Source organism: Balaenoptera ricei, chromosome 2 (assembly GCF_028023285.1).
Source record: "Balaenoptera ricei isolate mBalRic1 chromosome 2, mBalRic1.hap2, whole genome shotgun sequence".
Lineage (NCBI taxonomy): Eukaryota > Metazoa > Chordata > Mammalia > Artiodactyla > Balaenopteridae > Balaenoptera > Balaenoptera ricei.
Window position 1 is genome coordinate 80495474 of NC_082640.1, and position 16887 is coordinate 80512360.

Consider the following 16887-nt stretch of genomic DNA (forward strand, 5'->3'; position numbering starts at 1 on the left):
TCGGGAGTCGTAGTTCTTCCCTCCGCCGCCGCCCGGTATAAGGCGCGGGCGGGACTACGAGTCCCGGCATGCGCCGCGGCGCCTCGCCGCCCTCCGCCTCCCGGCTGCGGACGCCTGCGAGCAGGTTGTTGTTTTTATGAGAGGCGTCACTGCTCTCGGAGCTGTGACCGCCGCCACCGCGACAGCTAACGCCGTCAGGCGGAGGTGGCGCTGCTCCTTCAGGTACGGCCCTGGGCGAGTTTGGACCCCAGGAGGGGAGTCCGGGCCGACTGTTGGGGTCCTGGCTCAGCCGCCTGGCGGAGGCGGTCGCGGGGTTTCCGCTGAAGGGGGGCTTGATCCTAGGCGCTCGGTGTTTGCGGCCGCCTGGGTGGCCTTCTCGGAAGGCGAGTCTGCATCCCCCGTGGCGGAGGCGGTCCGGTGGTCCTGCAGCCTCGGTTCCCTGCGTTGCAGACGCGAGCGGTGTGCCGGGAGTGTGGGGGAGCCGACAGCCCAGGGGACGCACCCGCCTTCCTCCGCTGGGCTGGCTTAAGGCTCTCCTCGGTCCTGATTGTTGAGAATCCATATGGTAAGATGTTATGTGCGTCACCCCGCCGGGTTTTCAGCCGGCCGGTCTTTTTTTGGTGACGTTTGAGCCCCGTGATGCCAGGAAGAGAAAGATTAAATAATGTATTTGAGATTTCTGCTTGTGAGCCTGGCTGATAATGATCAAATCTCCCTGTCTATCCTTTTCCCCCTCCACCGGTCCCCTTCCTAATCGATAAGCCCTCCGTAGCAGCAGGTCACACCGTGCCTTCTACGCGTTACTGTTTATCTTAGTTTAACGAATCAACTTTTTGCCTTTGGGAGCGCCAATTTTAACGAACTCAGCCAATTAGGTACTTTGTTGAGTGGGTGAAATTTGCACTGTCTCAGTCTGGCTTTATTAAAAAATGGAATGGAGCCTTCTTGTAGCTAGAATAGGTAATTATTTTAGTACTGGGAATTTTAGGAGATTTGCCTCCTCAAATAAGGTCACATCTACTGGACGGTACTTGAAATGTCATTATTAGCGCATCGTATCTTTGGCTTAACGTTTGAATCTTATTAGGCCCCACCTTTCTCAGGGGGGTATTTATCACACCTTGGACGCTAGTGTGAATGGTTTACTATACTTCCCTGAGCTGTGGTCATAAAGGGGAAGGGAAGGGAGAAAGTGAGGGTATTATTTTAATAAATAATTTCTAATCCTTTACCCAAACCTAAGGATGGGGTTCTAATTAAAGAAGCTATTAAAAATCGCTCTCAAATAATATTTGAGGGTGTGGGAAATACTAGTTTTTAAATGAAAATAGGTTAGAAAGTAGTGTAATACTAATTTTGTTAACTAAACCATAGAACTAGAAGTGATTCGATGTCTATTAGAAATAAGACTCAAAGGAGTGTCATAGTTATAAAAGTGATTAGATGGTGAAACTACAAATTATTTTTTTCTTTATACTTTTTGGTATTTTCCAAATTTTCTATAGGAAAAAACCTTCATTTAAAAAAGACACAGGTGCAGCAATTCCAATTATATAGACTCTAAACAATTTTAAAAAGCAAATAACAACTACAAACAACATAGGCAGAGCCCCTGTTACTGCATCCACAGACTCTGTGAATAACAAGTTTAAATGTATATAAGTTAGTTGCTGAGAAGTGACAAGAAATGCATTGGTTGGACTGGAAAGGAAACAAAAAAATATTACAGTAATTCTTAGCATTTGTACATCTCGTCTTATTTTGATCTGTTTTCATTTTGTACAGTAAAATCAAGACAGAATTGCTTACTTTTCTTCAATTAAGGGAGTGCAATCTTGATTATTACTATAACTCAAGGTGACAAAGCATGGGCATATTAATCTGAAAAGATCTGGGATGTAGCAGGATTTTTCATTATTTGTAAACATTTGCCAGTGGAAATAAAGAAGTTAAACATTATTATAAAATGGGGGCTTTAAGCTTGTTTTCATCAAGTCATTTTAAGTATCAATACTATGTTTAATGTGCCTGATATTTTGGATTATGTTTTTGTTTCATTTTCTATTATGGATATGTTGGATATGGTTGGGTAAGTAGCATATTTAGCCCACATTTTGTTTTCTGTCATAAAGAAAGGGCCACATTGTTCTTTGATAGGAATAGTCTATGTATTTTTGCAGTTATCAGTCTTGAAAAAATGGGGTTTACCTCAATTCCAGGTGTCCATTAACTCAATAAAATAGCCATTCTGAAGCTTTGTTTTTGTTTTCATTTTTTTGCTTTTTTGTTTTTTAAGCTGTAGAAGTCATACTTTGTTTTCTTAGGTTCTTTTCTTTGGAGCATTGCTTCTCTCCCCAAATTTCAGTTTCTTTTCAATAGTTTCTATTGTTTTATTTAGTGTATTTTGTGCCCTTTGTTGGCTCAATATCTCACTAAAAATTTGGGTTCATTTACAGGGCATAAGAAACATTCATAATTACTTAACATGTCTGATTTACTAACTGGTTCCACAGTATTGTCTAGGTTGTATAATTGTATTTTATCCAAGTTAAATATTTAAAAAATTAGGTGAGTTTGAACTGACATCTTAGAAGTAGTAGTTTCTGACATGTAAAGAATATGGACACAGTGCAAGGCCTCTTAAGCCCAGGGTATTTTAAAACAAAATGCAGACTCATCTAACAATGCAGAACTACTAGAGGCTGAATTGTTTTTGTGTTTGTGAGTGGTTAGGATGAGGAAGTTGCCATATTGTAGGTGATAACTTACATTTTCAAGAATTTTCTTACTGGGAGTTGTGCAGTTTTTGTTTTGTTTTTAAATTTATTTGTAAAAATTTGTTATACAGTTTTTAAAGGTTACTTTCCATTTACAATTATTACAAAATATTGGCTGTATTTTCCATGTTGTACAGTACATCCTTGAGCCTATCTTACACCCAGTAGTTTGTACCTCCCACTCCCCTACCCTGTATCGCCCCCCCCACCCACTAGTTTGTTCTCTATATCTGTAAGTCTGCCTCTTTTTTTGTTATATTCACTAGTTTGTTGTATTGTTTATGTTCCACATATAAGTGATACCATACCATGTTTGTCTGTCTGGCAGTTCTGCAGTTTTGACTAAATTAAAACAGTTAAAAAAAAAATGAGTTGGTTTAAAAGGTCATGTTCGATGTATTGCACCAGATAGACTTGAAAATAAAAATCTCAGTTTGAGTTCTAAGGTGAAATTTATAATATGGGGAGGATTGCAACTAACAGAGGATTTTTTTTCCAAGGGGTGTTTAAGGTGTGGAAACCTGCTTAAGGGCTTATAGAGTTTTCTGAAGGAAGTATTAGCAAGGAAGTATAAGTATTAGCAGGAAGTCAGAAATCTAATTTTTCTTCAGTATTTGTCCATAAAGCACTTTCCTAAAACCTTATTTCTGGTTCATGTTGCCAGCATGATGAAATGTGAAAAAAGAATTGGATTGGGAGTCAGGACGTTTAATGATGTTGACAAATAACTTAACTTATGAGCCTCTATTGTTTCCATTTGTACATTATAAATAACAGTCATTGCCATACTTCATGGGGTATTTGTGAAGATCAAATCAGGTATAAAAAGTCGTATCACTTTGTAAGTGGCAGAGTGATCTACCCATGCAAAATATTATTGGCCTGCGTAAGTAACATTTACATAAAGCATATTATGCATTTGAAGTGTGATGACTTAATGTGATATATACTTTTGGACTGAGAAGTTTGATGGAAAAAAGTCAAATGGGATCTTCATTTGATTTTTTTGATAGTGCTTTTTGCCTTTTACTAGGTTGAAGGGAACCTGGCCCCTTTCCTGACTGTGACTTTGTACTCTGCTGCATTAAAGGTTCTGAAATTGCAGTGTGGTTTTATGGTTCGGCCTTTAATTTTGGTTTTGATTTGTTTTAGTTGCACATCTAAAGTATAAGGTGTTACATCAGTGTAACTTAACAGTAGGAAGTGGATGTTGTTTTTAATGTTCTAAAACGGTACTTTGAGTTGATTTCATGAACAGTGAGCCTACACTGAATGTCAAATTCCAGGTCCTCCCAGAGATACATTACATGTGTAAGCATTTGTCTTTCAGGGAAAGAGAGTTTAGAGCTTAGACACTCCTTCTGGGGAAGTCAGCCCTATCTGTATTACATACAGCATCTGCCCCTTGAGATTAACTTCAAGTTGGGTTGACATATAGAATATTCAAGTAAAAAAGTCTTTTAGAAACTTACAAAACAATTCTGAGGACTTTATGAGAGCAAATATAAGTGAAAGTAAAAGACAAAGAAACATATATCATGGGTTGGTAATGACTGCTTCTATACTTGATTAGTTGATAACTCAAATAACATCTTTACTAACATTTTATCTAATATTACTACTACAAAGTAACAATGGATGTGTACTTAATTGTCTATTATGTACTTTAAAAAATGGAAAACGATAAAAATATATAGACTCCCTTTGTTTTCCATCTCTCTGGCTTTTTTCCCAAATGAAAAGTAGAAGAGAGTTGTAAAAAAAAAAATTAGGACAAATTATCCTTTTGTGGAAAGTATGTTTAAGATAAACAAAAAATATATGATGAATACATATATTTTAACAAGTAAAATCATTAAAAAAATTTTTTTTGAGAGTAGAAGAAAAAAACATCAAGCTAGATCCCAGTAGTTTTACTTATCTCTGAAAGGGGAGACGAGCCAACAGGGGCTTGCAGTGCCCAAGTGAGGGCTGTATGGCACCTAGTCAAGCTTCTAGATTTACTACTGGCCCTTTCAGGCTTTTACAAAATTAAGATGTAACAATCCTGGAAAGTCAGGATTCTTTTCAGAATGGGAACACCTGGTGAAAAGGCGATTTCCATACTAACAGGTATCTTAATTTCCCCCCAGCATTTTGAATTTATATGGTTTACTAGTTTGTTGCAAACTTTTAATCAAAGGTGTAGCTTCTTTTAGATGGAGGCAAAAAGGGATACTTTTATCTTCAAATATGGCAGTAGTTGCTTTTGTTTCCCAATTTGAAGGATGTTACCTCATAAAGGAAATCTTGTGAAGAAATTGTGTATTGACTCACTTCTTGCAGAATTTGTTTTCTAAATCAAAAAGTTAATTTACTGTATGTAACAGTATTGCTGCCTCTTTCTGGTCATGGATAAAGTGAAATTACTACTATTGGAGATTTTTTTCCAGATACCTATCTTTAGCGATAGATATCAGTGTTTAAATGAAATTCCACTCCATTAAAACTAGGAAAGCCTGTTTGCTATGGAGAGGTTATCTTTGAATCCACTTAGAAGATGCATATAACCAAGAGGACAGCCATTGGACCCACGTCTTGATGCCGTAATTACTACACTGTGGACTCTTCACATCCCTGGGTTATGCTCTCTTTTCTCTAGCATCAGTTTTCTACAGTACACTTCTGATACCTCAGATATAAACGTTTTAATATGATTCCCTTTAGTCCTTTAATTTGTCCTGAAGAGACTGGTCATCCAGAAGATTATTGGATTTGTGTCAGTCATTCATTTACTTAATATTGGGTTTGTCTTTTCATTTAAGAAAATGTATATTTTTTTCCTGCTGATTATGAAGGTAATAAATAGCTCACTGAAATTTAGCAGACATAATACGTGTAATTTTAGTTTTTTAGATTTGAAAGATACTCTTTAAAATTTTAATTAGACTAATGCATATAAATTAATATCAATAGGGTTTATTATACATATCATTTTCTGACTTGCTTTTTTCACAGAATATATTATTGATATCTTTCCACGTCAGGACATGTTGATCTATTTTAAATTTTTAATGGCTGCGTTAATAATAGATACTATACATTTTAATTTTAATAAACTCACTCTTGATAGACATTTCACTTTCTAATTTTGTATTATAAAAATTCAACCGTTCTTACACACATGTATATGTATTTTCATATTCATGTGAGTATTTCTACCAGATAAATTCCTAGAAATGAGGTGGATAGGAAATGAAATAGAGATAATAGGTCACAGGGTATCAGCCTGTAAAATTTTGTTATTACAAAATTACTCAAATGATAATAATAACTATGCATTTTTACTGTTTACAGTGCCTATTTTTCTGTATCTAACCTACTAACCTGTTTAATCTTTGTTGATCGCTTAGGCATTAAAATAATCTTGCTTATCTTTGTGTATCTTTCGTAGTAGGGTTGAGCATTTTTTTCCTTATAAGCCATTTTAATATCTTCTATAAATTGCTTACTCATATTCCTTGATAAATTTTCTATTCAATTTTTTAAACTTTTTCTTACTCATTTATTGGTGTACTTTAAATGTTTTGAAAACTCTGTTATATATGTCACAGGTATTCTCAGTATATCATTCTTTTATGACTTTTGGCAAACAAGTTTATGATTTTTATACAATAAAAAGCTTTTCCTTTACAGTTTCCAGGTTTTGTGTAAAGCTTAGAAAAAAGATCATCTTTATCCCAGGATTGTAAAACTTTTCTGTTTTGTTTGAGTCTTTTTGTGTGTGTGTGTGGTTTTATTTTATATGTTTAAATCTCTGGGCTGTATTTTTACCAGGTGGTCTTAAGGTTTTATGAAGCCTTATCTTAATAATGCCGAACTTTCACAAGGCAAACGTGACAGATGACATCAATCTGAAAGTCTTTTGCAACACCACATTTATGATGTTTAGTGGAGAGTATGATTCCTGAGTGATGCAATTTGTCAAAAAACTGATTTTTTCCCCCTTTGGGAGGTAGGAGGGGAAGGACAATGAAATTTACTGTCTTTTTAAATTCAGAAGCGTTTTATGTGAAAGTGGCTCTTATCTTTTGCATCTCTTTCATTCTCTACCTTTCACACCAACCATAGAAAGGCTCTGCTGTTTTGAGCATCCAGAATGGCAGCCAGCACTTTAGTTCCATATTCAGAATTGCCTGTCAGATCGTTTGTCTCTTGATGCTGTTTGGAAGCAATTTAGTTTGGCCTGGGCTTAGTGAAAATATGTTGCAGGATTTATCTGCTATAGCAGTTAAAAAGCCATACAAAAACTTACTGTTTTTCAAATAAAGAGTTTACCTGACCATTCTAGCCAATAAGCCTTGGAATCAACTTCCCTAGGGTAGTCTTTTTTTTTTCCCCACAGCACAAAGGCCTAGTGGGTACTAGGCACTCCTAGGCTAGACTTATTTATTGCCAGAGTTTGGAGACTGAAATAAGGTTGACATTGTAGATGAAAAAAAAAGTATAAGCTGAGCCTTCACTTAAGATGAGACTATTTGGAAAAAAGAAAGCAACACAGTGAAAGGTTCTTCCCCCACCATAATGAACAGGATTGAAGACCCTTTAATTCCCCAAAGAGATACAGTTCTCACCATTTACTACAGAAGTGTTTGTCACAATACTTTTTAAAATGTAAATTTGTGCCAAATTACCATAAAGCATGGTGACAGTAACAGTTCTAGATACTTACTTAGACAGAAAATCTTAGAATTTCTTAATAAGCTTTTCTGTTTCAACCCCTTCATTGTGGTGCTTAGTGATTTTAGTGGCCCTAGCTCCCTTTTGAAAATAGGCAGGAATAAAAAAAATTCATAATTGTGGTACATTTAAAAGAGGCAAGCTTAAGGGTGGAGCTAGACCTGAAATTAGACCTGTAGCTCATAACTATTTCTGATCCTTTAATTCCTGATCTGAGTAAAAATGCTTGTATGTCCTTTTCTATAGATAAAATAGAATATTAAGCGATTAAAGATGAGAGATTATTATGTATGTATTGTATGACTTCTGACTAGTAGAGAGCAGTTAAAATTTTTGTGCTGTTATAAAGACATTGAAAATTAAATTGGAACTCCTTATCAAAAGCTTTGAACTTAACACTAACTAGTAAAGTAACTCATGGATAAAAGTAATAGAAGCTGCTATTAGGCAAGCTATGCTAAGAAGTACAGAAGTTATGCTAAGAAATAAGAAATAAATGCTGTACATTCAGGGAAAGGAGAGATCAGTTTGTCAGAAACATGAAGGAAAACTTCATGGAGGAGACTGAGCCTTAAAGATGGAAATCAGAAGAAAGGAAAAGAGGAAAGCATTCCAGGAAGTGTGACTTGAGTAAGTGAAGACGTGGAGGTAGGGCTGTGCTCCTCTACTTGTAGCAAGTAGATTACTTGATCAGATGAAATAGTTCTGGAGGAGAGAACTAATCGATTGCAAGCTAGGCTAGAGCCAGGTAGTGGAAGCATTTGGGTGTCCCCCTAAGAAGTTTGACTTTATTGTACAGAATACTTATTCTCGAGGTCATGGGGAGACTTCTGCACGGGAAGTTTAAAAAAAAAAAAATTTCTAGCATTTGGAATAAGTATTGCATGTAACCTGCAGTCAGTTTCATTGTTGCCTGTATGTAAATGTTCAGGGTGGTTGTGTGTGTTTAGGGAGGGACCAAGTGAAGAGTTGCAAAATGGCACTGTAAAAAGTGGTGAGTACCACTGTAATTAAAACAGCCTTGTTTTGGTGCTGGAATATAGATCATTGGAACAGAATGGAGACTACAGAAACTGATTCATAAATGTATGGGACTTTATGTGACAGATTCATAAATGTATGGGACTTTATGTGACAGAGAGTGGCATTTTAAATCATAGAAAAAATATGGAATATTTAATAATTGACATAATTTCTACCTCACACTAAAAGGGAGAAAACCCAGATTCACAGATTAAATAGCTAAATGTAAAAGCCAAAACTCTGAAAAAGTATTAGTAGAAAATATAGGAGAAAAATTTACAATCTTGAGAGTAGGAAAGACTTTCTAAAGCAAGATGTAAAATATAGGCTATAAAAAACACCTTATTCTCCATCCTCAACATTTGACTGCATAAAATTTAAAGACATCTATGATAGAAGATATTTTTTTTAAATTGAAGCATGCTAGAAAAAAATATTTGCAGTAGGTTTAGCAGTGAACTCATTCATGACCCAGTTTATGAAGAACTTCTGAAAATCAAAAAAGGCAGCCCAATAGGAAAGTGAACATGAGAACATTAGATAATTCATGGGAAATGAAATAAGGATAGCCAATAAACATAGGGAAAGATGCACAACCCCACTGAGTCATCTGGGAAATGCAGATTGAAATAGGAGATTTACTTTTTTTTTGCTCATGACATGATCAGAAATTAAAGATGGTTACTTTTTTGGTGAGGTTGTGGAGAAATAGGTACCTTCGTATGTTGGTGGGAGGTCTTCCCTAACAACCTTATTTAAAATTCTGATCCCCACCCTCTACTCCCTGCATTCAGTTTTCCCCCTTTTTGCTTTATTTTTCTCCACAGTCCTTGCCACCAACTAACTTAACTACATCTTCTGCTTGTTTATTTCTGTAGGGTTGTTATTGGACAAAAAATAGAATATAAGGGACATTTAAAAAGTTTTTTTTAGTTGGGATCTTGGGTCCTCTTTCCTTTATCCAGCAGTCTGGTTTAAAGCAGGCATTTTCATATCCTCTTGGGGATATGAAAGTTCCAGAACCTCTGAAAAGCATGATAGAAATAGGTTCTTGAAAGCTGTCTAGACTTACTGACTCATCTTTGATCACATTTACAGTACAGCAGCACTTTTGGGACCTTTGTTTGGTCACACCCCATTGGTTGGCTTACATCAGAATTGTAGACGTGTGGGAGAATAATGCCCCCATTCTTCTCCATCGTGTCTGATTCTAGAAGATACAGTAATGGAAACCGTACCTTTTCCATAGTAAAATGTAGCTACTCAGGAATGATGAGAGGCACCATCATATCAGGTAATATTCACTCCAGTTGTACTTTATGAGGTAAAATTAATATTGTTGCTCTGTTATTAGTTTTGAAAGCTGCCACCTAAAGTGTTTTAAAATTACACCTTTGGTCTGTATCTCTCCCCTAAATTCAGTCTCCAGCTGCCTACTTGACGTTTCAACTTGGATGTGATAATAGCTGTCTCAAATTTAATATGTCCTCGACGAGTTTACCAATTTTCCTTTCATAACCTGCTGCTTTTGAAGTCTTCCAGTCTCAATGGCCATTCCATTCTTGTATTTACTTAGGACAGGGGTCATCCCTCATACCTCGTATTCAGTACGTCGGGAAGCCCAGTTGGTTATACCTTCAAAATATATGTATAATTTGCCCACTTCTTACTGTCTTTGCTACCACCCTGGTCCAAAGCACCATCATCTCACCTGGATTACTGCAGTAGCTTTGCAAATGGTCTTCCTGCTTCTGCCTTTGCCCCCTTCACAGTGCTGTCTCAGTAGGGCAACCAGGGTGATCTTTCTATTCCTTTCCTCAAAATTCTTCTGTGACTTTTAGTTTCACTCAGAGTAAAAAGTCTTAGGATCTGTAAGGCCCTACATCATTTCTCTCCCACTCCATTATCTCTCTGTCCTCATCTCTTCCCACTTCCCTGGTAGCCCACTCCTCTCCAACCACACAGGCCTCCTTGCTGTTTCTCATAGATATGGGCTTGGTTCCAACTTTGTACCTACTGTTCCTTTGGTCTGAAACACTCTTTACCCAGTTAACTGCACGATGATTCACTCGCTCATTCAAGTCTTTGCTCAAATATACCTTCTTAAGGAAGCTTTCACTGATCATCCTTTTTGAAATTAAGCCTCTCCAACCCAGCATTTTCTATTCTCTTTTCCCATGCTTTCTCTGTAGTAGGAAATATACCATCAAATACACAGTGTATTCTACCAGGTAATGTTGTTTATTGGATGACTCCAGTGTGAAAGATGAAGTGCATAGGAAAATTGAGATGATTTTTTTTTTTCCTTTGGCCACGCCGTGCGGCATGTGGGATCTTAGCTCCCCAACCAGGGATCGAACCCATGCCCCCTACATGGAAGCATGGAGTCTTAACCACTGGACCGCCAGGGAAGTCCCAGAAAATTGAGATGAGTTTAATTCAGACTATTGCAATAGGAATATCTCGTTAATGAACCGAGGAGTCTTATAGAGGCAAGTAAACAAGGGACTCAGGATGGGTGGAAGTGAGTCTTACCTGGGATTTTTTGAGGGCAGGTTGGTCCTTTGCAGTTAGCTATCTGTCAGAACACAAAACAGGATGGGGAAATTTCTCAACCTTCCTTGCTTTGCTGGAGCACAGGGCTCAGATGAAGTTCAACCTAGTCAATTACTGATAGAATTTAAGCTCCAGGAAGGCAAGACTCTTATTTGTTTTGTACATTGGTATATTTTCAGTATCTTGCATGTGCTAAGAACTCAATAAATATTGAATGAACAGATGGATAAAGGAGTGAATTAAAAATGGTACTAACTATAGGCCCATTTGCTGGAGAGTGTGATTATACTAGTGTAGTATAATCCTTCTACCTTAAGTAACTTCATAAATGAGATACGAACATCCATGTAATAAATTTACATCCTAATATGACTAATATGTGCTATATTCTATGTGGAAACCGTATGTTTGTAATGCTTAGTGTCAAATTCTCTTCCATAGAGTTCTATGAATAAAATCTTACATGTTGTGAAGAAATGTTCCATAGGATTTCTTAGGAAGTGAGAATCAATTTAAATGATTTGTCTCTGTTCTAGAGGCTATTATTATAGGATTTTGGAGTTTATCTTGAAGGCACTGGAGACCAATTTTAAGTGATTAAGTGATCAGATTTATGTGTTAGGATAAACAGAGTAGGGACAGCGTTGGGAAGGAGTGGCTGGAGGGGAATTTGAAACTGCGGGCAGAGATGTCTTAGAGAGCTGTCACTGTAATAGAAGTGGGAAATGATGAAGTTGGGATAGGAAGTGGATAAGGATTTAGACCTGATTGGATTTTTGGGTCAAGGCAAGTTTTAGTTATCCCAAATGTAGTTATCCTAAATCTAGGATTTTTGACCTGATGTTTGGTGGGTTTTGCTTGCAGCCAGATTATTTTTGGCTGATGCTATTCTCTGAGATGATAGAAACAGGAAGAGCAGCAGGAAGATGATCTTAGTTTTGTAGATGCTTTATTTGAAAGGCCTGAGAAACCTACTAGTGATCATCCAAAAAGCAATGGGAAATATATGACTGGAGATTGGGGTAAAGAAGCTACCCCAAGGAATAAAACGAAGCCTGAGTCTAGAAAAGGGCTTCAAGTTTATCATCTTCGTAAAGTACCCTTAGCTTTATAACTTTGTATGATTTTTTATGCCTTTGTAACTTTCCCATAAACTCTGCTTATTTCTAAGTTATTATTAGTAAAGCCCTCAAAATGGAACAACAGGTTTTTGCATTTACCTTTGGTCAAAATAATGGGGAGAGGAACCATGAGAGGAACCTCATGGATTCCTCCAGAATTCTGAGTTCCTTGAGGAACAGTTTAGAAGTGTGTCACTAATTGCATCATCACCCAGAAATGTTTACCTTTTTTCTTTATTGAGTGCTTAATATGTGTTACCAGTCAAGTAAACAAGCAATTACAGCACAGTGTTCTATTTTAAGTAGTAGATTAGGGAATATACTAGTCTTTAGGGATGGGGTCAGGGAATGGTTCACAAAGTGATGCGTTAGCTGAGATAGAAGAGTGGGCACAGGAGTTTGGGTAGAAGTAAGGAGGTGAGGAACTGAGATCAGAATATGCAAAGCCCCTGAATTAAGAGAAAGCTAAGCTTTTTAGCGGAATTGAAAAGGTGGAGGGGAGAGGGAGGGGATGGAGGGAGAGAGGATGAGATGCTAGAGACAAAACACTTGATATTTAAGGCCTGTGGGCATTATCCTGAAGACAGTATGAAAATCTTAACATTTTTAAGGAATGACAAAATATTACCATTTTAGGAGGATAACTGGCCATAGTGGGGAAGTTCAAATACAGAGGCAGCTTTCAGAGTCAATGTGTCTAGGATGGGACTCAGAAATTTACTTTTTAAAATTTTGATTTAATTTCAGTGCACCCAACTTTTTGAAAACACCTGAATTAAGAGAGTTCTTTAGTAGGGCTGTGAATTTTGCTTACCAAACTCTTACTGTGGTGTTATGGCCAGTAGGGGAATCTTTTTTTCCTCATTTGGGCTAGATGTCAAGCTGTTCTTCCTCCAGGGCAAGTAAACAAAGAATTAAACTGGGATCCGATTAAAGTGGGCTCCTTGATTTGAGAAATTCAAATATGATAAAGTCCCAGTTTAGCAATGTATGTAACTTTCTTTTGAAATCTTGTCTTTATCGCCAGAGCAATTAGAGTTTTTGATTGGAAAACAAAAGCTGGGGACTATCTATTTAAAAGAACTGTTTAAATGGAAATTACCTAGATAAGGGTAGGAGATATATACCCATTAAATATCCCTGATCAGGTCTTGTATCCCAGGAGTTTTGGAAGGTTATGTAAGTCTGGGGGTGAGCTGGAGCAGCAGTGAGAATGTGGGCTGCTAGAGGAGGTTAGGAACTGGGGGTTTGCAAAGGGAAGAGGAGCTTTCACATGGTGAAGAATGATTGCTTTTTTTTAGGCCAATTTTCCTTTTTTTTTAAAAAAAATTATTTATTTATTTTTGACTGCTTTGGGTCTTGTTGCGGCGTGCAGGCCTTCTCTGGTTGCAGCGAGTGGGGGCTACTCTTCATTGCGGTGTGTGGGCTTCTCACTGTGGTGGCTTCTCTTGTTGTGGAGCACGGGCTCTAGGCTCGTGGGGCTCAGTAGTTGTGGCTCGCAGACTCTAGAGTACAGGCTCAGTAATCATGGCGCACAAGCTTAGTTGCTCTGTGGCATGTGGGATCTTCCTGGACCAGGGCTCGAACCCGTGTACCCTGCAGTGACAGGTGGATTCTTAACCACTGTGCCACCAGGGAAGTCCTAGGCCAATTTTCTTAATCGTAAAGCCCTACCTACTTGTTCCATATAGAATGGTTTTTCCAAATACCAAGTCACTTAAACCAAAATATACTACACTTTCTCTTTTCTATTCTTTGTTATTCTTCTTGGTTATTCAGTCCTTTAAAAATCTTTCGTGTCTGTCTTCTCAAATCTCTCCTAACCCCTCCCCATCCTATTTACCCTCTCCCCCTCGTCAATACTGGTTAAATTTAGGTGCTCATCTTTTTCATGGAATATTGCATTGATTCTTTGTATCCCACAGGTCTAGGGCCCTTTAGTTGTTTCCCCATTTTAATATGTGCCCTTTGAAAGATTCTGATTTTCAGATGTCTTCTTTTAATACTTCACTCATGCTAAATTAATTGCATTTCTTAGAAGTTTCATATTCTTCAATTTTTTCTGCCTTTATTTTTGTAGTGCTTTTCCCATTATCTCTTGGGAAATCCTTCCAGTGTCGTCATATTTTTTTTTCTTGGTAATAAGGAACCAGAACTTTATTTTTTTGTGATAGCTCTCAATTTTAAAATTTTGGCAACTAATTCAGTTAAAAAACATGCTGTCCAGCATGTCTAAAAACATTACAACCTCATTTATAAAGCCTGCTTTGACCATTTTCCTTTCTTCCTGCAAAGTTAACTGCTCAGTCTTTGTGCAGTCTAATATGTTAACCCACAACTTTCAAACTGTTATAAAATAATTAAAATACAAATAGTAACATCAAAGTTTTTTTTTAACTCACGGAAACTGGTTCAATGAGAAATTGGGCTTTATGTAGTCAGTTTAATAAGGAATGGTGAAATAAAATTGCTAAGATATAAAATTGGTTAATATCCTATAGGGAGGGTATTTAGGCCTAGCCTTTGGGATAGTATTCTCTACTGGACAGAAAAGGTGCATTTCACTGTAATAGTTTTTTTTTTTTTTTTTTTTTTACAAATTTACCTCTAAATTTAGAAACTGCCTGGGCCCTAATTAGTTGTAAATGGGAAATCAAACAGTCAAATGACCTCAGGTGAACTTATTGTGAAATGTTCTGTCTCGAGTGACATTAAAAGTCACACTGTCGTCTTTATGTCTTATTTTAGATTTTGAATAATTTGTCTGAAAACATGCTTATTTTGTACTATCAGTGACCAGCCACCTCTCTGTATCTTCTCTTCTTAAAATATTAATTTACAGGAGTTTCCAGAATCACTAATGGATGGTCCAGATCTATATTTTTTGCCCTGTTTTCATTTGTGCACTGGTTCCATATTAAATTGTCTGCAGTAGAGTTCTGTTAGAACACTAACCATCAACTTGGATGTAATGGGTTCTCAGTATATGTGCCATAATAGAAGCATTTATAAGACCTATGTATGGAACAAAGTCAGCAAGATACCATTTACTTTAATGAGCTTAATTTTGAAGTTTAAATAGGAGTTTCAGATAGAAAGGGTAGAACAAACCAGGTGGAGTGACCAATGTGTGCTGGTTTAGGACTTGAGTCTATCTAGGTTATTGCCAGTGGCCACAAGTTTCTAACCAACTTCTGGTCTTTTTCTTCCCCGGTTTTAATGTAACTGAAGTGTTACCAACATGGTTATTTTCCTAAAAACCATTTGATCACATTCCTTCCCTGCTTGAAAATATTAATTGCTTCATGTTGACAACAGTAGATTTCATTTTGCTGGGCCTTGGAACTCTTCTCTTTCCCCCACTTGGTTTCTTCAGCCATGATTTTCACACCATACTGTTCATTGAAAACATAGGCTTTTACTCTGGCTGACTGTTCCCCATTTGTCATTCCCTCAACAGTTGACTTGCTCAGAGTCAGATTGTTCTCATTTACCTTTGTTTCTGCCTGGCCAAATCCTACATTTTCTTTCAGATCCAGCTTGCCTCTTCATTCCACAGTACGACCGTCTAGACTGTTTTGGCTCAGGAGGATCTCCTTGTCATAAAGTTTGGTTGTATTTGTTCATATAGATATGCAAGCATATCCTGTCTGGTAAATCTATGGGTGGGTTGTCTCAGTTTCACCTGGAAGGCAGTAAGCCACTTTTTGTACTTGGGTCACATATTGTACTTCCTATAGAATTTTTAAAAATGTGTCCCACATATCAATATGTTTTTGTATTTGTAGACCTGAAAAATGTCTGAAAATTCCAGTGACAGTGATTCATCTTGTGGTTGGACTGTCATCAATCATGAGGTATGCTACTTAATGCTTTTTATAAGGCAGATTGTAATATTACAGTGTTAACAGTGATGTAAACTGGGTTCTTTGAAGGCCATTAGTTTTTTACATTTAAGCATAAGGTTCCATTGTCTATAGCTTTTCCCACCTACATTTCACTTCACTGCTGAAAACTCTTAACGAGCCAGCATGTTATTGGACATTGCTTTCCTCAGCTTTGAGACATGAGGCAGGTATTTACTGAGAGCTTATTATTGGTCAGGTCCTGTGCTTTACTTATGTTCTCATAATTTTAAACAACCCTCTGTGGTACAGATTGTTTTCATTCTCATTTCATAGTTGAGAAGACCAAAGCTTATGGAGATTCAGTAATTTGGCCAAGATTATGTAACTAGAAAACATCAGAGCCTGCATTTAAACAGACCAAGGAGCATGGAGAACATGGGTTCTACCCATGTTATGTTACGTTACATTATATTATCATTTCAGAACTTGATGGAAAAAGGACTATGGCTAGAACTCTATTACAAAATGAATTTGATTATAGAAATATGATGTTACATAACTAGTACATAATAAACAGTAATTTATTTTCTCACACTGGTAATATATGTTAATTACAGAAGAATCATAAAATAGTGATGTATAGAAGCAATAAGATAAAAACTATACCTATTTAAAGTGTTAATGGATTTATCTATAATTTTCCTGTTTATTTTTAGACTCAAGCCTCACTTATTTTCCTTCATCAATAAAAATTTTAAACAGTATTTTTTACAATTCCTTTGATAATTTAATATTTAGACAATTGGTTAGTCATGACTTCTAGAAAACAACATTAACCAAAGT

General features: G+C 36.9%; 1 protein-coding gene across 3 annotated transcripts in view; it reads left to right on the top strand.

Annotated features, from left to right (window-relative positions):
* The first annotated feature begins 72 nt into the window (after window positions 1-72).
* CCPG1 (cell cycle progression 1) overlaps window positions 73-16887 on the top strand; it is a 38375-nt gene continuing 21560 nt past the window's right edge. Inside the window, exons 1-2 of one of the 3 annotated variants that reach the window (XM_059913241.1) lie at window positions 73-222; window positions 15985-16053. In XM_059913241.1, coding sequence (XP_059769224.1) covers window positions 15994-16053 — 60 coding nt within the window. In that variant the 5' untranslated portion in view covers window positions 73-222; window positions 15985-15993. The other 2 variants (XM_059913244.1, XM_059913242.1) reach the window with 2 other exon arrangements.